The following is a 23,239-nucleotide window of genomic DNA, read 5'->3' as shown; positions in this document are numbered from 1 at the left end:
GGTTTAGGTTGGATATTAGGAAAAACTTTTTCACTAGGAAGGTGGTGAAACACTAGAATGCGTTACCTAGGGAGGTGGTGGAATCTCCTTCCTTAGAAGTTTTTTAAGGCCTGCCTTGACAAAGCCCTGGCTGGGATGATTTAGTTGGGGATTGATCCTGCTTTGAGCAGGGGGTTGGACTAGATGACCTCCAGAGGTCCCTTCCAATTCTGTTATTCTATGATTCCTCTGATACTTGGATTTACTTCGTCCTGACTCTGCTCAGGGGGCTGAATGTGATCGCTAAGTCCCTTCTGTGACTCTCTGCTTAAAATTAAGAATGTCCTTAAATACTTTACTAGATAGCAATTAAAGCAGGCAGCAGGATCCTGTCCCTTGCGGGGAAGGAGTGCTGTTGCTGCAAGGCATTAAGGCTGCGGACAGCTACAGACAGTGCAAGACCCCCGCCAGCAAACCCTACACAGAGGCAGCAGAGCAATCACTGCCCCGATGCGCCTCGTGGGGGACTCAAGTCAAGCTCAGCGGAGCGGACCACAGCTCTACCAAGCCCCACGTGCTTCGCCCCAGCGGCGCGCACGAGAGGGAGAGATCGATCCATCGGCAGGCGACCGCTTCGCGCGTGAAGCAAGCGCGGGGAGCTGAGCGCGCAGCCCCGCCCCCGGCCGAAGCCGTCTTCATTGGAATGTGTAACGCTCACGCACGCGCGGCTCTTGGCGCCGGCCTGGGCGGAGTTTGACGTTCCTCCCCTCAGTCCGTATTGCGTCACTTCCTGCTCACGCGCCACCGCGCAGCATTGTGGGAACGGCCGCGGGAAGGAATCGCCGCGGGAAAATGGCGGCGCAGGGGGCGGCAAGGGAGGGCGGTAGCAGCAGCGGGCGGGTGAGCTCGGACCTGTTGCTGCACCCGGAGCTGTTGTCGCAGGAGTTCCTGCGGCTCACCCTGGAGCAGGTGCGGCCTGGGAGGGGGGCCCTCACCGAGCCCCAGGGAGCCTGCGGGGCGCCCGCCACCGCCGCGGGGGGGATCCCTGGGCCAGGAGAGCCCCGCCCGGGCAGCGAGCCTCTCGCCGGGAGCCCTCCGACCCCGAGCCCCGCAACACGTCCCCCCCGGGTCGTGCCGCGTGCCAGCCTGAGCCGGGCTTGGAGGCGGGGAGGTCGCTGCTGTAACCCAGCGCGCCCCGCCGGGCGTCGGGACCCGAACTCGAGTCCCTCCTCTGGTTGTACCCGTGTGACGGTGGGAGCCCGTGTCACGCGGATCGATGTTTCCCCGTGTAACGGCCTTTGCGCATCGCAGGCAGGCCGCGGAGAGGCGCTGGCCTCCTCCACCCCAGGATAGAGTCCGCTTCCATTTTAAAGCTTTATTTTAACAACGCGTTGTCGGTTCGGTTTGGAAAACTTGTTCCCCTTGAAAGCTGGCAGATTTGCCAGAAAGTAAAAGAACATTGGCACGAAGTTAGAAGGGAATTCGTCAAACTGTTGGGTTATTTTAAACGTCCATTATTAAAATACCCTGATCCGAAAGTAACTTTAAGTAAATATATTAGTGTACATCCTTGTGGACAGTTTGAGTTCAACTCCTTCTCCAGTTGAAGTCATAGGGGTTTATTTGCTATCAGTTTAAGTAGAACTAGAATTGGGTACCGTTACCCATAGCTTGTTAAATGTTACCTATGTGAGTAGTTACCCTGAATTTTAATGTGCTCTCACATATAGAGTTATAGGCATAATGGTTTACAGGTTCAAGGCCCATGTGTGTGGGAGAGTATGTTTCATTCTCTTGGTTGGTTGTATCTTAGAAAATCAGCATTTGACTATAGATAGCTAATGGAGATCTGCCTTCCACTCAGATGATAGACGCTTGTGTTTTGGGAGCTGAGGAATCAAGAATCCAGATCTAGGGACTTGAAAGACCACCTGTGTGTGATTTTTATGAAGAGGTAGTAGCTTCTCTGCAAATAAGGTTGCAAACCCATTACAAGGTTGGCTTGATCCCTTTTGTAATTCAGAGAAATTCTCATAATTTAAAATGTTTGGCATTGAGTTTAATTGAACTAGAATGTGTGCTGAGAATTATTTAAACCCGTTTTTTCAGATGAGCTAACAAAGTCTGTGATCCTGCTGTTGGGTCCATGCAGGTACCTCCTTATACCTGCATGGAGTCTCACCAATGTATGTATTGATGATCTGCAATGTTCTGTAAATCATGTATTTCATTACTTGTTTAAAATGTTAGTTATGCTAAATTAACTGTTGAAAAAATGAAATGCCATTAAAGTTATTTGCATTTGGAAGTTTCTCCTGTTAATAGTGGCTATGTTCCTTTTCCCACAGAAGAACATACTAGTTGAAAATAGTGCAAAGATCGACAAAGATGGCCTCACTAATCTCTATGTTCAACATGCCATACCATTGCCTCAGCGGGACTTACCCAAAAGTAGATGGGGGAAAATGATGGAAAAGAAAAGGGAGCTAAATGAAACAAAAAATGAGAGTAAAAGGTAATTCAATTGTGCTTGTAACTCCTGGATTGCTGTTGGCACATTTTGGAAAACAAGATCAACCTAATTATTTTCTACTCAGTTCATAAAACTTGTAAATTGCAATTTCTGTACATGTTGCTAGCACTTGCAGGGGGTGCTGTGTGTGAGATTTCAGAATGTATTACCATAATGGTGACCCAAAAGGGGAAGAAGTTCAACTGTAGCAATAAAATGCTGATAATAATAATACCTAGTTCTTATACAGTGCTTTTCATCAGTAGATCTCAAAGCACTTTGCAAAGGAAGTAAGCATCCTTATTCTCATTTTACAGACGGAGATAGATAGGGGATGAAAAGCTTAGCACTTGCCATGGTTAATAGTAATAGTTGTTACTATTATTACTTGTAATTGTTACTATTGACATTACTGTTACTAATTGTAGTTGTTAGTTACAGTTAACATGTCTCAAATCAATATCCACTCATAATATAATTACCCTATATCATTCACACTCAGTTGGTTATGTCTACTTTACAGAGACTATACTCATGTTGCTGTAGCTATGCTGGCATAACCCTGTAGTGTTGGTGCAGCCTTGATGGAAGGGGTTTTTCCATCAGCATAGGAATACCACTTCCCTGAGCAATGGTATTTACATTGACAGAAGTATTATTTCATTGATGTAGCTTCGTCTACATTGGGGGTTAGTTCAGAATAGTTACATCAGTCAGGGGTGTGGATTTTTCATACCCCCTTACTAATGTAGCTGTGTTGACCACATTTTTAAAAAGTAGACCAGGCCATAGTAATTTATGCTTGCTTGTGTGCTAGGAATTGAGGAAGGATTTTGGGCACCAGTCTGCAACAAAAGTGTGTGTGTTGTATCTAATTCAAGACCACTTTTTGAGTTGAATAGCTCTTCTCTCATATAAGGCCTTAAACTCAACTTTGATCAGAAAATAAAGTGGTCTGAAAATTTTATTTTATTTATATTTCAGTTCCACACTGTGGTCCTAATTCTGTAATATGATGTTCATGGGCAGATCTCTATACCCATGCCAAATTCCTGTGATTTTTTTAAAGGGCTTCCCTGTGCTTCACATTAAAGGTTCAGGGCCTCAGTTTCTGACAGCTTTGTGTGAATGCAACAGATAGACAACTAGATGTACTCATAAAGAAACTGTCTGTATTCACGCACTCTGCAGTACTTCAGCCAGTGAGCAGACATAAGCATGCAATACTGATCTCATACATCAACAGTGTTTTGAAACAGCTGAACAGGACTTGAGTTTTTGGTACAGGCATGCAGATGAGCACACCAAGAAACCTACATTTCTTAAGAATTCCTGTACCCAATTTTACCACTATATATAGATCTCACATGTGAGTGGAGTTTGAGTTCGCACATTAGAAATAATTATGATGGTACAAATAAAACTTGTTTAGAGTTACACACATTTTATAATAAAAAGTAATATATGAAGACCAAAGAATAGAAATAGGCCCATTTAGACAGCCACTCTGTTTTTGGTAAGGGTTGCACTGTTAAGGTTATTTTATCGGTGTTTAATATATTGTATGTTGAAAGTCCAATTACTGTTTAGGTGCTTCCTATTGATTAGCCACTATTAGGCAACTTCAAGACTTTTCAGTAGTTAACCTTCTGTTCATGTTCAACGCTTAAATAATTTTGTCTGGCGAGTATTTTATTGGGTTATCTTTTTACTGCTAGCATTCATGATGCACACAGTGTGGAGAGGGTAGGAGACAGGCTGCTGAAGGCTTTTGAAAGTTCTAGACTTAGAGCAGTTTTGGTAAGTAAAACTAAAATGAACATAGAGAAACTTCAGTTATTGTAACACCCTAGTGAGATGAATCAAAGTAGTTCACACGCTTTTAGGAGTGTATAATGTCCCCTCCTCCATTTCTGTTGATGACCTTGTAGTAGAACCAATATGGTTCTACTTTGCATGAGATGGAGCAGTATTTGGAGAGCTTCATAACCATCCTCTGTGTGCTGTAGAGTTCAACTCCACGAGGCTGCCTGAGTGTTGCTGTAAAGAAGGGTTTTGTGAGTGTGGGGGATAAATCTACCAGCTATACCCCGTAACACAGTATGGAAGCTGCTTCAGTGATAAAGCTGAGTTGCTGCTAAAGAGCAGCTTGCCTGCTGTGGAGCTTGAAGGGAAAGGATTCTTGCCTCGCCCTACCAGACCTTGATGAACTCCTCGGAGCACAGCACAACTGTTTAGACTGTGTGCTGGGGCTCGGAGTTGGGCCTTAGACAGTTGATACCTCTCTGTTGTTTCAGGATATCTGTCTGCAGGCTCAGGAAGACAACACTACATCAGTTTGCATTTTGTTCACATTCAGCAGGTAATCTTCACAACTTTAAAGATTACACATTGAATTGTTTTTGAGTGGAAACTGAAATTCTGCAGAAACAGAGAGTTACCTGATTGCCCAGAAGTTTCCTGCTTTAGTGGCTTCTTTAGGAATATCTTCTAAATAAGATATCACTCTGTCATTTGTGATAACAAAGGTGCTGTTACTCCTCAAAAATACAATATGAGTGATCCCCACAATAATGAATTCCAAATATCCTACCTAAACATATATGTAGCTCCTGAGTGTCAGTATCCACAACAATTACTTAAAGAGCAATCTTTAACTAAGGAATATCTGCTACATCTTTAAGCATGTTAAGGAAAGAGACTGAAACAGATACTATAGCTTTGTATACTGGTTTATTGGGGGTGGACTTTGAAGATAACTATTATGGAGTGCATTCAAGATTAGGGTGCTGTTGTCAGGAATAAAAGTTGCAAGGAAAAATCCAGAGTGAGTGGTAGAGATTAACTCTCTTCATTTGTGTGGGTAGGTTGCTTTTATTAGGCTCTTTACATATTTTGCTCATTTAAGTGTTAAATTAATGGAATCATTAAACACAATTGCAGTATAATGAAGGGCAAATCCGAATGGCCAGCTTTGATGCACGGTCAGTTAATGTTGTCCTGTGAGCATGGATGCATATGCACTCTTCAGCTGTTGTTCCTTTCATTTTTAAAGAAACGTTGGTAAATGCTATCATCACACAGCAGATCTCTGGAATTTCATTTATTTTTGTATTTAAAGGCTATCAGCAACTCCATGTTTAGTGGCTATTCTAATGATGATGTAATTGAATCAGATGGGTGTCATGATGTGGGTATTAAACATGATTGTATGTAAAGTATATTCATTCTTATTTACATTTAAATAACCATGTATCTCTAAACCACTCATGTATAGCCACCTCAGTGATACTTATGTTATAAAGTAGCACTTTATTTGGACAACTTCTATGAAATGTATCACAAATATAAGGTATTGTCACAAATGAAAAATCAGTAAATGGAATGGTTGACGCTGGAATCTATTCATTAATTTACAGATTTTCAGGTTTCCTGGTGATTGTCTTTTCCATGTCCCTGAGAATTAGAATGCTTTCAGTCCTTACCTCAGTGTGCGTAAAAGGACAGTTATGTTAAAATCATATGTTAACTTTTTTGCCACGTATGCTGTTTTGTTTGCCTTTTGAATTATCTTTTGGATATACACAATTTGACAGTGTTTCTCTGTTTATAAATAAAATATTTAATTAGCCAGACTTGATTGCATGTAGATTCAAAAGCATGAGCAATTCTAACAAAAAATAAATTAGGCCTGCTATTTTGGCTCAGGAACAATTTATTTCAGAAATAGCGGTTGGGTTTTTTTGCTAAATATTTTCACTAATTGTCTGTCTAGCCCCCATTTGGGCTTTCTCACTGTAAGAATCATGAATAAATGCAGATGTTAACAGTGATTTTTATAAAATTTCAAATTGACGGTGAATCTCAACTTAGACGAAGAGGGCAATTCACAGCTCCTCAGATATTTGCCTTATATCTGGAATAACTTGTATCTCTTTTGATACTGTCAAATCCTAAAATAACTGTAAACGGCAATATTAAGGCTCTGCTAAATTTGACAGTCGTATTGTTTGGAATGAGTTTAAATAGGGTAGCTTGATATTTTTGAAGCAATTGCTTTAATTTAAATTGGAGCGAGTAAAACAGTTTAAGGAAAATGACTGACAAATATTGCCAGGTTGGGTTAGATTAATTTTTTGAATTGTCTGTTTACATTGCATATATCCTGAGTAATTAACTGAACTCTTGATGATCTAGTTTGTATTTCTGAGAACTTTAAAACTTGTATTTTCAGTGTTACAACTGTGGAAGGCTTACGGAAACGGCCACTAATTGTATTTGATGGCAGTTCAACAAGTACAAGTATAAAAGTGAAAAAGACAGAAAACGGAGCTACTGATAGTCTAAAACCTCCTCCAGCTGGAATCACTGCTGATACTTTTAGGAGATTATCTGTTCCTTCAAACGCCTCAACATACATTTCAGCCTCCAATTTATCACAGGAGGCTAAACTGGAAACTGGGAAGAATAAGGATAAACAGAACAGTGTTCCAGTGACTAATAGTATATTGGCTAATCTGAAGTTGCCACCTTTGACCCCAGTAGCAGGAGCTGCTGTTGTGAAATTAAAGAGAGCAGCTCCAAAAGAAGAATCTGAATCAGCGGTATGTATGTTCACACCACTGTCTAGCTTTTTGCAAATCTTTTCCTTGAGCATATGAAGGAGCAGGTAGGTCCTCAGATCCCTTTGAGAATCCTTTATAACATTATAACTGTTATATTTTAGCTTTATTTGAAAGTCATTTTATATAATTTGGTATACACATTACTGTAGTACATACAGTATGGTTGGTAGTGTGCAAACACATAGGAAGAGACAGTCATTCCCCTGAAAAGTTTATAGTGTAAAGAGACCAAACAGACAAAAGATGGGAAGGTAAACAGGGGCACAGAGAGATGAAGTGACTTGCCTAAAGTCGCATAAGAGCTGGGATTCGAATGCTGGTCTCTTGATTCCCTGTCCTATATCTTATCCATTAGACTGCCCTGCCAGTAAAATAGTAATTCTTTAGCACTCATCACTCATATTAATAACTAGCATTGCAGAATCACCTAGGAGTACCAGTCATGGGCCAGGATCCCATTGTCTGGGTACCTTTCAAACAAAACAAAAAAATGATCCTTGTCCCAAAGATCTTACAGTCTAAGTACAAGACATGAGACAACAGGTGATTAGATGAATGAGCACAAGGCAACGATGAGATAATACTGGTCAGTATGATAGCTCTATCAGCATATCAGCTGTCTAGCCATTATCAAGTTGCTTTTCTAGGCATTGTTACCCAAGGTTTTCAGAATCCAAAGCTGTGGATTAACTCTTTCACTCCAGGTGGTTTTAGGAATAAATCAGTGGGAACACAATGCTTCCATCTGATGAAATATTGATACAAGGAAGCGTGCTCTTATCTAAAACTACTATTTATTAGATTTAAGTGTGCACACACATGAGCAATAAGTTTAGGACATCCAAAATAATTACCTAGAATCTGAGATGGTATTGAGTAATTAGCAGCAGGTCAGCAATGACCGCTTGCTTCCCTGCCGGGGAGTATGGTATCAGGAAAACGTCTCTCATGATAGCTTCAGCTCCAAAGTACGGTCTATTATCTAGTCTTTTTTTATCACTAAATTTTTACAGAACCATATCTCATAGCAACCCCCAATGGGTCATTACTTCTTCTAATTTCAGTCAACTAGTTATCAACAAAACATTCCTAGCAGTCTTAGCCATAATAAGCTTCTACACCAAAGGCACCAAAGCTCAAAGTCTCCATCCACTTATTTTCTTTGTCTTTTATTTATTTTATTTCATTCCTTAGAAGGCTTTATTTCACAATGAAGCAAGACTCAAGACCACATTATGGCTGATTGAGTAACACTTAGCAAACATCCACCCTGTTATCACAAGACCCTGTGACCCCATAGAACAATCTCAGCTAATGGAGAAAGTGGCCCCACCCCCAAAGAAATGTTCAAGTCAAGAACCTCTGAAGAATGCTGGCAGCCACCATCAGCCCCAAATGCTCGCTGATCACTATTTTAACTTCTTCTCCAAAGATGATACCAGCTTCAGCTACTGGTCTCCAGTTACTTGGGAAAGCAAGTCTTCCTTTAAAAATCATCTGTGCTATTAGGGAACCTTCTCAGTAGTTTGTTCACTGTCTTTAGAGATAAGTTTCCCATCTGGCCCAGGGACTCCTGTTTAAGTCTTTCCTTGTGCTCCGCATCTGTCTTTGCCATACAGTCATAGAATGTCTGGATCTCCTTGGCACAAACTGCATGGCTGAACTCATTCTGCTTCCAGCAAGCCATCGGTAATGACATCTCTGTGGTACACGTTACCTCTCCCAGGTGCAGGCGGTGGTTCGCCACCTGGTTGGCCAGCACCAGGGGGCGGGTGGGGCACATGGTGGGGCCCACCTCTGCTGCCTGGTGGCCAAGCGCCCGAGCCAGGCCGGGTACACAGGTGCTGCCATGGTCCTCGCAACGGGCCGTAAAGTGACAGACACCTAGTCCCACGTGACCCCCGTTCAAAGTTCGTTGAATCTTTTCTCCCCTCCTCCTATTCTGATTAGCAGAAAGTGCAAGCCTGTAACTAGTATTTGACCTTGCCTCAAAAGCCCTCCTTGTCCAAATTAACCCTTAACTATGTGGTGTTCTATTTTATTAATTCATGGTGGCTGAATGCACACACTATGGCTGCAATTAGTGTGATCAAATTCTGGTGCAACATACCCCTCAATTCCGGGGTAACAGCACCACAGCAAAGAAGAAGGGATTTGAAGGAGTACAATGGGGTGGCTTTATGGATGTTGTTGGGGAGCTCCTCATGCATGAGGAGCAACATGGGAGAAAGCATGAAGGTGCTTGAAAACTTAACGAGGGAGCAGTGAAGGCTGGTGTCATTGGCGGAGCAGAGGCAGGAGTTAGCATTGCGATAGCATATGAGAGATGGTAGGTTGGGGAACAGGGTTTGAAGGGCCTTGAACTATGTCTTCACTTTCATGTTTGATGCACTGGTTAAGTAGGACCCAGTGGAGCAATACAAAGAGAGATTTCAAGTGACAAGCTGAGGAAGTGATCTTCACAGCAGCATTTTGAGCATTTTTGGCTGTGAGTGGGGCAAGAGAAAAGGCCACTCAAGGCTAGAGAAAAGGATGTTGCAGGAATCAAGACACACACTATTGAGGGTCTGGATGAGTCAGGTACTCATTTGTATGTTTAATCTCAAAGGCAGCTCTTCCAGCAGCACTTCAAAGCCATGCTGAAGCACTAGATCAATACTGACCCAGCACGAAGCTGAAAAACATCACTAAACTACTACAGTGTTCTTTAGAGATCTTTTAGTCAAAACTTAAATAGGTTTTCGAATTTGTTTGGTTCACAGCACAAAGGTGCTGTATGGTACGTCTACAGGTTTTGTTCACCTATTAAATATTTAATAGAGCTGTCCATTAATTGCTGTTAACTCAAGCGATTAACTCAAAATTAATCACAGTTTTAATTGCACTGTTAAACAATAGAATACCAATTAAATGTATTAAGTTTTTTCAGATGTTTTTCTACATTTTAAAATATATTGATTTCAATTACAACACAGAATACAAAGTGTATAGTGCTCGCTTTATAATACTTTTGTTACAAATATTTGCACTGTAGAAATGATAAAAGAAATAGTATTTTTTAGTTCACCTCATACAATACCGTAATGCAATCTCTTTATCATGAAAGTGCAACTTACAAATGTAGAATTTTTTTTGGTTACATAACTGCACTCAAAAACAAAACAATGCAAAACTTCAGCACCTAGAAGTCTACTCAATCTGACTTCTTGTTCAGCCAATCTCTAAGACAAACAAGTTTGTTTACATTTAAGGGAGATAATGCTGCCAGCTTCTTATTTACTATGTCACCTGAAAGTGAGAACAGGCATTCACATGGCACTTTTGTAGCCTCATTGCAAGGTATTTACGTGCCAGATATTGCTAAACATTCGAACGCCCCTTCATGCTTCTATGCTGATGATGCTTGTTAAAAAAAATAATGCATTAATTAAGTTTGTGACTGAACTCCTTTAGGGAGAATAGTATGTCTCCTGCTCAGATTTACCAGCATTCTGCCATATATTTCATGTTATAGCAGTCTCGGATGATGACCAACACATGTTGTTCGTTTTAAGAGCACTTTCTCTGCAGATTTGACAGAAAACAAAGAAGGTACCAATGCAAGATTTCTAAAGATAGCTACAGTACTAGAATGAAGGTTTCAGAATCTGAAGTGCTTTCCAAAATATGAGAGGGACGAGGTGTGGAGCATGCTTTCAGAAGTCTTAAAAGAGCAACACTCTGATGTGAAAACTACAGGATCCAAACCACCAAAAAAGAAAATCAACCTTCTGCTGGTGGCATCTGACTCAGATGATGAAAGTGAGCATGCGTCGGCCTGCACTGCTTTAAATCGTTGTCCAGCAGAACCCCTTATTAGCATGCATGCATATCCTCTAGAACAGTGGTTGAAGCATGAAGGGACATATGAATCTTTAGTGCATCTGGCACGTAAATATCTTGCAACGCTGGCTACAGCAGTGCCATGTGAACACATGTTCTCACTTTCAGGTGACATTGTAAACAAGAAGCGGGCAGCATTATCTCCTGCAAATGTAAACAAACTTGTTTATCTGAGTGACTGAACAAGTAGGACTGAGTGGACTTGTAGGCTCTAAAATTTTACGTTGTTTTATTTTTGAATGCAGTTTTTTTGTACATAAACTTACAAATGTAGAATTAACTTTCATGATAAAGAGATTGTATTACAGTACTTGTATGAAGTGAATTGCAAAATATTTATTTTGTTTTTATAGCACAAATATTTGTAATCAAAAATATGAAGTGAGCATTGTACACTGTGTTCTGTGTTGTAATTGAAATCAATATATTTGAAAATGTAGAAAACATCCAAAAATATTTAAATAAGTGGTGGGTCTATTATTGTTTAACAGTGCAATTGCAATTAATTTTTTTAATCACTTGGCAGCCCTAATTTAAATAAATTCATGTTCTGAGTTGATTACCACTGATATTCTTGAAATCAAAATCTTTACTGCAGTTTAGATTGTTTTGTAGTCTGTTAACATAAATAATTTAGGCCCCAGTTTAGCAAGATATTTAAGCATGCGCTTAAATTTAAGCATGAGGTGTCAGTGTGAATACTCATGCTTAAAGTTACGTTTATGTTTAAGTATCTTGCTGAATTAGGCTGTAATGAATGAGCCAATGGTTTAATTTAACTTAACTATTAATTAACCAATGGCTTCAGAGTTCCTAGAAGAAAAGTATAAAATAGGAGTTAGTGTTTCTTGGTCCTTGAATTACCATGTTCCAGACACTTATTTAAAATTCTGTCAGTACAGCCCAAATTCCTCATGCAATTTTAATTTGGTAATACTGTTTACTTCCTGTCCTAAACTCTTTTGTAGTGTTTGGTTGTATGGGAAGTGATTGGTGTGTGCATATTTGAAGGATGGTATATAAATGGAAGATATTTTAATTGATTTTAAGAGGGGTGTATCTTCTGTCAGAATAAGTGACTTCCTGTTTTGCTGAAATTTGGTGCACAGGTTGTTGGTCATGAGCAGACTTTTTTTCCATAATTAAAGAAAACTGTGTACATAAGGTAGTAAAGAATCTTCAACATACGAGAGACGCTGCTGTTGGGAATGTTACTGTGCAGCATTAAACTAAGTCTCACCAAGGACCAATGTTAAAAAACTGTTTTGCTAAAGTGGCAGATGGTTCCACTAGTATGAAACCCAACAGACTTCTTGCATATTGGTGCTTTCCATTTCAGGCATGCTGCTGTTTGTTTAAGAACCACTCATGGTGTTGGTGTTAGTTTGTAAAGTCTGGTCTGTGTCCTGATTACCTTAAAGACCATCTCTGCAACTTCCCAGTGGCTGAGATCAGCTGAATTGCTGCTCACAACATCCAGATTTGCATTCTCAGTTTGGTGTCAGCGTCTGTTTTGAACTCTACTTGAGTCTGGATCCTGCTCCCCTTTTCGGTCTGCCAGAGCTAGTTTGCCTTTCAGGGTATGGTGCAAAGTCCATCTGTTTATTCAGGTGTTTTCCTGTCTAACCAACTGAAGACTGTTTCATAGTTCCTTCTTATTTTTGATGACTGTTGGAGATTGATTTGGAGGTTGTCTGCTGCCAATTCTTATGAATTTTTTTATTTTTAAATTTGCAAGTGCACAGAGGCTTAAGCAATGGGTTCCTCATTTATACGTGGTAGTGTAAAGAAATACCTGTTTTTATGTAGTTGTAATTTTTCAGCAGTTTTACGCAAGTAGTCTTTTAATTGTCTTTAGAACAGAGCAGCATTTTTAAGATTCTTTAATTTTTAAAAATTAGATTTAATTATATTTAATTTTAAGAGTAGATATTCCTATATTTGCTTTAAAACATTCTTAATGGATCAGACTTTAGTTTAAAGTTCTTATATGGATGTATTTCTAAATTACTTATGTTTTCCAAGTAAGAGGGATACTTTTGGTGAATGTGCTCACCACCACAAAAAATGGATGAGTTTGCAAGAGGTTAAATTTATCAGCCTTTATAGTTCTTCGTCCTTTTTACTTTCTGGGTAAGCCTGACATTTTAATTTCCTCCAGAAGATGGCATCAGAAAGTTACTATAACGTTCTCAGCTATCCCTCTCTGGATATTGTACAATAACTACTAAATACTGTCTAGTGCAGCACATCTAATATTAGTTGTATACTTTCTTCTATTCCAGAATGACCTAAAACCTACAGAAGCAAAGAAGAAAATCCAGCATGTAACATGGCCATGAACTAGTGGGGGTCCTGGAAATGTAAATATATCATTCCTGTAGTTCAGAACAGTTGAAGTACATTTCTCTTTAAACTATACAGGGATTCACATTGTTGTGGAGTTTTCTTAAGTTTGAAAGCTCCCTAATATAAAGCTGGAATCAGTCTCACCAATCACCTTAAAAGTGTCTACCTTCTTGCATTGAGAGTGGTTTCACTTTCCCTTCCAAAGGTGGTGGTATTACAAGATACTAAAAAAACCTGCTTTTGAATTTTCAATTATACTGTAGTTCATTTCCTACATGTCTCTACAAAACACCTTTGTGGGTTTAAAAATGTTCATATTTTATACTATACAGCTAAATTCAGTTTAGTAGATCATGTCCTGGCTAAATACCCAACACAATTGTTGAGGTTCCAGGTGTATGAAAGATTGTGCATCCAAACCCTTTTTGGGTTCCAGAAGATAGTTACTTAAACAATATAGTATAAAATCATCGGATTGACAGGTTTTATTCTAGAGAAAAAAATATTTTTGTTATATAGAACAAAACTACAGAATTGTATTTGTATTACATTTTAAAATACAGGTTAAGTTGGTAATAACAGATGAACTATGTAACATCCTTGCTTCAAATTGAAGCTTCTATAGTCATTTGAGATGAAAAAATGCACATGGAAGCACATTATTAGAATCTATATTCAGCATGAATCTGAGGGAAAAAAATGAATGGATTAGTGCCAGGCTCTTATATACAAACTTCTGTATGCATGTGTGCAACACATTTCTTTTGTTATCCCCGTTATTATAATGCTTGTTAAAATAAGTGGGAAATCCTAGAATGCGGGCCAACACTCTCCTCTCATCAACACATAGAGGTAACAATCACTGCAATGAGTTAGGATAGTATACTCTTAACAATGTCTTGCCTCTTTCATACCTGTGACAGTTATTAAAATGAGATCTTCAGTTTTTCTTTGAATCCCAGTGGATTCCATTTAGATTATTACTTGTGTGGTGTAATACACTGGATTTGGTCCTATGTCCATTAGAATCAATGGCAAAACTATTGATTTTGGTGGTTAAGTGGGCCTGATCCTTCACGTACTTTGAGTGTATGTGGTAAACAGTAAAGCTTCTATATACAAAAACTAATTTGAAATCTTTGTTCCTCCCATATGAAAGCCTTTCACCACTGAATTTAAACATGAAGAAATCCTTGTTCTGGCTTTATGAGCCATTTGAAAATGCTGTCAGCAGTGATCTGAAAGCTTACTTAGAATTTTTTTAAATGTATATGTATTGAAAATATGAACAGTAGTCTACATCGGATATGGCTGAGACAGGAGTTTCCCATTCATTATTGTGGAATCAAAGGCACTTCTGAATGCTGTAAAATAGTAAGAATGGTGTGTTTTTTTTAAATATTGTGTGCTTGTTTCCTTTTACTAAACACTAAAACCTGTGTGCAGGTTTTATACTTCAGTACAGAAAAGTTTCACATGTTAATGTACATTTTGTATGTAAAGAGTGGTCTTTTAAGTAGTTTTATCTTATTTAAATAAACTGAATTAAAAGTAATCTTTTTCAGTAGTGTAGATCTATTTTGTAATGAAATTAAACCTGTTGACTTGAAATAGTGATGTGGAAGTGTACTCGAAGTCACTGAGACGACTACTTAAAGTTAAGTATGTGCATAAGTGTTTGCAATATTGCGGTTGTAATTTTGGTAAACGTTACACCTTTTTTACTAAATCATCCCATAAACAACTTAATTTTAGAACACTTGTCACAATAATTATTGTGACATCTTACTCGGGACAACCGGAATTGTGAGCCACCATGTTACCACTCTGCCTTAGGAAGAGTGAACTTTGCTGCTGCTGCTGAGCTATGTTTCAGCTCCCTGGCACACCAGCTTGACAAGCTTGACACACCTGCCTTTCCAACAAATGCTTCAGGACTCTGCCAGTCCAAACCTTGCATTGAAGGTAACCATCATTGAACCCAAGTTCCCTGGAGATGTCCTTCTGCAGTGTTCAGTCCCTCTCAATAGACACTCACAGAAGTTAAGTTTGCTGCTTCCAAAAAGACAGAGCACACATTAGTCTTAAAATAGCTGAAGACTTACACTTCTCTTCGGTATAACAGCACTGAGAGTTTTGTAACAAAACAATAAGTTTATTAACAAAGAGTGTATGTTTGAATGATTTCAGGCAAGAGTTAGAGATATGAAAGATAGGTTACAAACAAAACACGCTTTCTAGTGACTGAAACAACTTCAGAAAGTTAGTCTTTGTCTAAGCAGATTTCCCACCTATAGCCAGTTCGCAGAGACATCAGCCTTCTTAGCTGAAGGGATCAGATTTCTCAGATTTCAAGAGCTCTGGCTTTGTGTGTCCCTCAGGTGATTGATGCCAAAATGGCTTTCTGTTTCTGCTTATATTTCCCAAAGTCCATTGTCTGTTCAGGAGCCTGGAGGTACAGCCTCCATCCCCAGTTGTGATGGTTAAATGGTCATCTCCCTCACATGCTATTTTGATGGCTTTATTTATCTTGACAGGTTTCAGAGTAACAGCCGTGTTAGTCTGTATTCGCAAAAAGAAAAGGAGTACTTGTGGCACCTTAGAGACTAACCAATTTATTTGAGCATGAGCTTTCGTGAGCTACAGCTCACTTCATCGGATGCATACCGTGGAGTTACGGTATGCATCCGATGAAGTGAGCTGTAGCTCACGAAAGCTCATGCTCAGATAAATTGGTTAGTCTCTAAGGTGCCACAAGTACTCCTTTTCTTTTTATTTATCTTATATGTAGATGTACTTCCATTGTTTTTGGCCTGACCTTGCTCCGTTTACATTGGAGACACAACATAGTCAAGCAGGTAAAACAATATTCATTTGTCTAGGACAGGCTGAGCTTATGCATTGCTTGCAAAACACATTTTAAAAATATATTTCCAACACATACTATAGTTCTTTATACACCACCCATCCGTGCATCATGCAATAATATTAATGACCAGCATCTTACCAGTTTGCATACAATACCTGTGTGACACCTTTTATAAACAGATTATGATAGCAGTGACTTTGTCCATGTAAGGCACACTTTCTAGCTATTCCCTAATTAGAGCTCCTTGAATATAAATTGTTTGTTCTTGAAAGAAAGATTATGCAGTTTAGGAAATTATTTGAAAGGTAGATACATACATTTTCAAACATATTACATAAAAAGTAAATTGGCAAGACCGTTAAATTATAACCCTTTTTCATATTCATGTCATGTTAAAAATTTTTAACAACTTTATTATCAGGTATATGGATCTCTTACAAACCACTGCAATATTTAAAATAGCTTAAAGAATGAAAGTGATCAACAAATATCTGACCAAATACCCAGCTCTATATATGTCTGTCATTGGTATATTTCTTCTAAAGAGCTATTTGTTCAAGTATACATTCCTTGTGTCTCTATGGTTCTGTGATAAGAGGTCATATTTACTTAAAGATTGTTTTTTTGTTAAGGCCAGAGGGGACCATTATGTCTGGTTTGGCCTCCTTAACTATGCTCCAGGGAAGAACTGGCTTTGTGTACCTTGGATGATGCTAGATTTTAAGTTGACTCCCTTCCATCCATCCCCACCCCCCCCCAGTTGTGTATCTAGAAGTAAGTATAGATCACTGTATGTTTAAATAATCTGAACAGCATTTTTAAATATTTAATTTTACTCGGATGAACTTTCTGATATTTTCCCCACAAAATAAATGGCCACATGTCTGCATGCTACCCATTTAAAAAGCAAATCAAATCAAAGAACATCAGGGGTTTTTTGTTTTTAACCATACAAGATAATGGAAAAACTCTAGGCCAGTTCTAGCTTTTTCACTGCTGACAATAAAACCTGGAGAAAGGAGTTCAGGGAAGGAAAATTCTTCAAGATTCCCCTTGAAAAATTTTCCATTCTGTCTTGGCTTCAGTTTTGGCTCCTTGAGGGATAAGTCATTGGGATTCATAGAAGGCTAGGGTAGTCCCTCCGTACTTGCTTTGGAACATCAACGTTCCCCTCTGCTTTCTTGAAACTATATTGCTAAGGCAGTTCCTGTCCGTGGCTGTTCACAGAGGCTTCATCCATCACTCTTTTTAAAATGGGTTCTTTAGGGTTTGCCCTCTCTTAAACCTATATATCCTAACTCTCAAAGGGGGCTGCAGAAATCACTGCTCTCTTCCCTTCTGTACAGAGCAGGGGAGATTTAGACATGAATTCCAGGTTTTCATTTGATCAGGTTATGGCTGGTCCAGCTCTCTGCTGTAGAAATGAGTTCCACTGCTGTATTTTGGTTCACCTTCTGAATTTTTCTTTCAGATGTTGATTGCTTTTTGAACCAGTAGCTTCTGATGCACACCTAATTTGCAAAGTTTAATAACTGCAACAATAATTCTAATAAAATCACTTGTGGTGTTGGAAGTGAGACAGTAATTCCATGTCCATGTAATCTAAATACTGAGAGGTAATACCTTTATGAAAAATGTGAGAGCCCGTCAGTGAGATGAAGTTAATGTATGTTGGGGTTATAAGACTTTCTTGTATGAATGTATTGCTCGAGCTTAATAGGGGGCTGTGGGGGAAAGCAAGCATGGAAGCAACACAGGGGCTCCCGGCAAGCAACCTCCAAACCAACCTTGAGGGGCAGTTACAAGCTGGTGGGAGAAAACATTGTCTTCAGCCAAAATGCAAGCCTTGTTTTGCCAGGGTGGGAAGCCAGAGATCAAAAGAACACCTAACAGTCAAAAAGCCCTTTCTGGGGGAGTCAGTTTGCGGAAGGGCAGGTTGACACAGAAAGAGATTCTGCAGAAGGGTCTGAAAGATTTTGTCTTTCCCCAGATCCAGGAAATGGTAAGTCTTAGGGAAAGGCAGATATATGCATATAAGCTGGTTTATTGTTTTTCAAGATGGTTTTTCTCTGAAATGCTGTTCTATATAAACAATGCTTTGATTTAAGAAAGCTGTTTGGTCGCTGGTTGCCACTGCTATTACTCCTGGAGGAAACAGGTATGCAGGGAACTGAGCTTCTGTCACACCTGCTGAGCTAAGTGCAGTTAGCACCAGTAACTACAGCCCAACGCCTGGTCTGAGAGTGAGAGAATCATATGATTCCACCCACAGAGACAGATGATGGCTTAAGACCTGAGAGAAGGGGATCCACTCAAAGTGACTAGGAGGGATCAAAGGTATGGTTAGTTGGGTAAGTGTGACAGTGACTTCTGGGTTATTCTATATTGTGCACAACACCGATACCTAGTGTACTTGTTGATGGTTCGGGTCCTCACTTTTTTTTTTCCTTAACACTGTGAAGAAGTTCAGGTCCCAAGTGTGACCTGTTTAAAACTATTGTTTGATGCCAGATACATTGCCACCTTAGCATGAAATTAGAAAAACATTGACAGGATATTACATATAAAATTGTGTTTTATGTCCTCCTGGCTATTTTTTAACAAACACTGTTTCCAGAGTTGTACTGACATTTCTAAGGTTACTAGTACACAATGATAATGAATATATTGTTTTTTTAAAAAGTTAATTTGAAATTTTGGCCTGTCTCTTCCCACCCCAAACCCACCTGGTAGATGGTCTTGAAGAGATTGCTAGGGAGCTGTGCTCTGCAGTGTGCAAGATTTATGGTAATCTCTATGTAGCCTCTCTTTGCCCTGACCCTTTCCACTCTGGTTCTGCTGCATGCAGGACATTCCAGAGCCTTTACTTAGAGGGCTAATTCCTGCAGTCGGAAGCTCAGCAAATTGATCAGGTTACAGCTTCCTGCAGGAGGCGCACTCAGGAAAGAAAAGCTACAGGAGGCTTCCATCTTGGAATATCCTGAGGAAGAATGCCTTTGTGTGGTTTTGACAATGCTTTTTTTCCAGAAGTATGAGGGATTTCTCTTATTCACTGTGATTGAACTTTTAACTAGAATTAAACCTAAAATAACAGTATCTTGTAAGAAAATTACAATTTATTTTCTGCTTCCATATTAGTTTTTGAATATTGTTATTTCTCCGTTTGTTTTAAATGAAGGAATTTTGTGTAGAAGGTAGAAGAACATAATTACAGTTCATTTGAGGGTCACATGATGCCCAGATAGTTGGAGAGCATAACAAATGGCATGTGCAACAAAAAAATGGACTACATTAGTACTTCAAAAAAAATCCATTGGTTTCAAAGTAACAGCTGAATGGTGAGAGAGGTTTCCAACATACAATTTACAAGTGTATTTTTCTCTGTCTTTGTAGTGCACCAGCTTACGCTGCTGGTGACATCACATGAACTCTGTTGGAGCATGAAATTGGGCTGTCAAAACTTTTCAGTCTATTGTACAGTTTCTCAAAATTTAATTTTCTGACCTTGCAGCGAATGATGTAAAGGTGAAACAGACCTAGGATACTAGAAAAGAGCACTTACCTTTACTCCTGAGGACAGCTGTATGCTTCAGTAGACAATAAATTAAATTCTAAATACACTGCTTTGCAGTGTTGGGTCAACCAGCATACTAATCTAAAATTGATGGATTTAAACAATAAACATGACAAACAGGGTAGTTGAATCTGACTTTATATCTCTGTGGATGAAAAGTTTGGAAGTCTGTTTCATGCCAAAATTAGTGGAATTTGGCCTCTACCCAAGTACCCTTTGAAACTGTCTTGATATTTTAGGAATCCCATAGAACTTCTGTGGACCAGCAGTGAAGAGATTAATTTGGCCTGGCTACAACCTGCTCATTGCGGTTTTCAGTGTATACCTTGAAACATGGATTATTTTTGAATCTTTATTACCAATATAACCAAGAATTTGACATTGCTCCTTAAAATAAAAATGAACTTTCTGGTGACCAACAACATGGAAACATTTGGAAGGTTTAGACTAGCAGATAGTAAGTACCCTGTCGTATATGGGAACAATCTTGTCAACAGCTGTCTGGGATGCAAACATGGATACAGAAACCAAGTGATCTATTCTGAAAGTATGTAGAAAAAAGTATATCATCTGTGCTTAAGGTTTCCATACATCCAGGCACACAGTTCAAGGACAACTGCTACCATATTTTGGAATAATTTATTTACAGTGCCTAGAATATCACTTTTCTGGTGTGCTGCTTGGAGAGCCATCTTGAATGCAATCAGTACCATGATCAGATACCATGGTGATAGATGCAGTATAAGGACCTAGGTGGGTAGTATTGTATGAGTGCTAAGTGCATTTTTGCTCATGTAGAAAGTCAGTGATAAAAATGATAGGGTTCACTTATCTGATATTGTAAAACCAAAATTGTTTGGGACTGGATGGCTTTTTTTCTTCATTAAATAATGTGATTGTGCAGGTAACTCTCACATATACAATTAGTTCACAGTTCTGTTTGCAAAACCGCACTACTCTACTAATTTTAGTTTTTAAAGGCACTTCATTGCAGGTAATAAATAACCCATGTTGGGTACAAAGATTTCCAGAGTTGCCTTTTCTCTCTTTATTCTGAAAGCTGATTTGCATCGGTAACTATGACAGGGAAATTCTTATATTCTGAAAGTCAGTTAGGTATAATTAACTGACTGAATACAAATTACTTCCATCTGGAAACAGGTTTCAGCGTAACAGCTGTGTTAGTCTGTATTCGCAAAAAGAAAAGGAGTACTCTCTAAGGTGCCACAAATACTCCTTTTCTTTTTCCATCTGGAAAGTGCATAAAGAGGGTAGTCACTGTCTGACATGGCCATTATTCTTGAAGTTTGTGCCAGGAGTCTCCTTCAATGGATTGTTTTCTATGATAATATTCCACTGCCAGCACATTCTGTCACCCACAATTTTCTCTGCTGGAAATCTAAACTAGAAATGGTGCCAGACCAAAAGGTGTTGGACATGAATACACATGTTGCAACAGTAGCTATGCAAAGTTAAAATTAACATTTGTCCTGGAAGGGAAATTACTTTGTGACTTCTGTACAAATAAATCTCTGGTGTGTTCTCTTAAGCTCTTAAATTGTTTGCTAAATTTTGAGTTTAGACCTAGAAAGAATTATGTAAATTAAAAAAACAGCATATGGCTGGATTAAAGTCTTGCCTTCACTGGTGAGGCTAAACCATCCCAAAAAATTCATATACCAGTCAACAGTTAAAGTCCATTCATGAATACATTTGGAGATGTTAATTTAGTTTTTCTCCACCAGTAATGTTTATTACAAATTTATACCACTTGTAGCATAGTGAGTGACCTGTTCAGAAGTTGTCTTGTACTGAGCAAGCACAGTAACTGAACTGAAATATTTGTAGGTAACATGAAGACTTTGAAAGGTATGATTGAATAAAATACAAGTTGATAAATTGGAGAAACTGGCTGAGATTGAAATAAGATTGAATACAAAGACATAAAGAGGTTCATCTCTGAGGAATAATCAAATTCACAAATATGGTATAGAAAAATGATAGGTAGATGATAAAAATAGCTTAGAGACAGCTCTCCCATTTTATAAAAACCTTGTATAAACTTGAGGGAGGTAAATATTATCTCAGTGTTACAGGTGGGGAAATGGAGCTATGAATTGAATTACCCAGTGCTGCATGCACAGACTCAGAAAAGTCCCCATTTCTCAGCTCTAATTTCAGTCCATTAAACCGTACCATTAATAACAGAAGGATCTGTAGAGCCCTGCAAATCCGCTTTATAGCTGTGGACCATGTTTGCGGATCACGGATTGTATGCAGATACAAATTATGTATCTGTACAGGGCTCTAAGGAGCTGAAGGCAAAAAATAATGGAAACAGGGTCAGCAATGGTACATTGTTACATAAAAAAAAAAAGAAAAAAGTTTAAATTAGGATGTACTTAAAAAGTAATGTGTAAAACAAGCCAGGTAACTATTACACTGTATCCAGCTCTGAGTGAGGTTGCAGCAGACAACTGCTGTCACCTGTGAGAACTATATTTAAAAAAAAAAACATGGGGAGAGGAAAGGACAAATTATATTTTTCAGTGTTAACGAGGCTCCTACTGTCTGCAATTCTGGTCCCCCATGTTTTAGAAAGATGAATTAAAACTGGACCGGGGTAGGGCCGGGCTACTAGGATGATCAGAGGAATGGAAAAGTAACCTTATGAGAGGAGACTCAAAGAGCTTGGCTTGTTTAACCTAACCAAAAGAAGGCTGAGGAGAGATGTATTTATAAAGAACAATCATATCAGAGGGATAAATACCAGGGAGAGGGAGGAGATATTAAAGTTAAGCACCAGTGTTGACACAAGAACAAATGGATATAAACTGGCCATCAAAAAGTTTAGGCTTGAAACTAGATGAAGTTTTCTAACCATTAGAGGAGTAAAGTTCTGGAACAGCCTGACTACAAGACTGAGCTTGATAAGTTTATGGAAGGTATGGTCTGATGAGACTGCCTACAGTGGTTTGTGGCCCATCTGCGACTGCTAGTAGCAAATATCTCCAGTGGTCTGTGATCAGACACTAGATGGGAAGGGCTCTGAGTTACTACAGAGAATTCTTTCCCAGGTGTCTGGGTGGTGATTTCTTGCCCACATGTTCAGGATCTAACTGACTGCCATGTTTGGGGTGGTGAAGGGTGCCCTGGGATCAGATTGGCAGAGAAGATAGGGGGGGTTCACCTTCCTCTGCAGTATGGGGCATGGATCACTTGCGGGTTTAAATTAGTGTAAATGGTGGATTCTCTGTAACTTGAAGTCTTTAAACCATGATTTGAGGGCTTCAGTAACTCAGCCAGAAGTTATGGGTCTATTAGATGAGTGGGTGGGCAAGATTCTGTGGCCTGTAATGTGCAGGAGGTCAGACTACGTGATCATGATGGTCTCTTCGGGCCTTAAAATCTATGAGTCCTTAATCCTGAGCAGTGTTTTATCCTGCGGG

The 23,239-nt window shown here is 39.2% G+C and overlaps 1 protein-coding gene and 1 pseudogene across 3 annotated transcripts; one reads left to right on the top strand and one right to left on the bottom strand.

Moving 5' to 3' along the window:
• The first annotated feature begins 790 nt into the window (after positions 1-790).
• Positions 791-14,902, top strand: C1H2orf49 (chromosome 1 C2orf49 homolog). 3 transcript variants are annotated; one of them, XM_048857156.2, is made up of 4 exons: positions 791-948; positions 2,328-2,494; positions 6,726-7,160; positions 13,284-14,902. In XM_048857156.2, the coding sequence occupies exons 1-3, from the start codon at positions 832-834 to the stop codon at positions 7,150-7,152; spliced, it is 711 nt and encodes a 236-aa protein (XP_048713113.1). In that variant the 5' UTR covers positions 791-831; the 3' UTR covers positions 7,153-7,160; positions 13,284-14,902. The 3 variants fall into 3 exon arrangements, with proteins under 3 accessions (XP_048713113.1, XP_048713105.1, XP_074986391.1); XM_048857148.2 differs by having other exon boundaries at positions 793-948; positions 6,726-7,095; XM_075130290.1 differs by having other exon boundaries at positions 813-879; positions 6,726-7,095.
• On the bottom strand, positions 8,594-9,254 carry LOC125639630 (small ribosomal subunit protein mS37 pseudogene; annotated as a pseudogene).
• Positions 14,903-23,239: the final 8,337 nt, after the last annotated feature.

Source organism: Caretta caretta, chromosome 1, assembly GCF_965140235.1.
Source record: "Caretta caretta isolate rCarCar2 chromosome 1, rCarCar1.hap1, whole genome shotgun sequence".
Taxonomy (NCBI): domain Eukaryota; kingdom Metazoa; phylum Chordata; order Testudines; family Cheloniidae; genus Caretta; species Caretta caretta.
The sequence above is the reverse complement of the archived record's forward strand: the minus strand, read 5'-3'. Positions and strand labels throughout refer to the sequence as shown.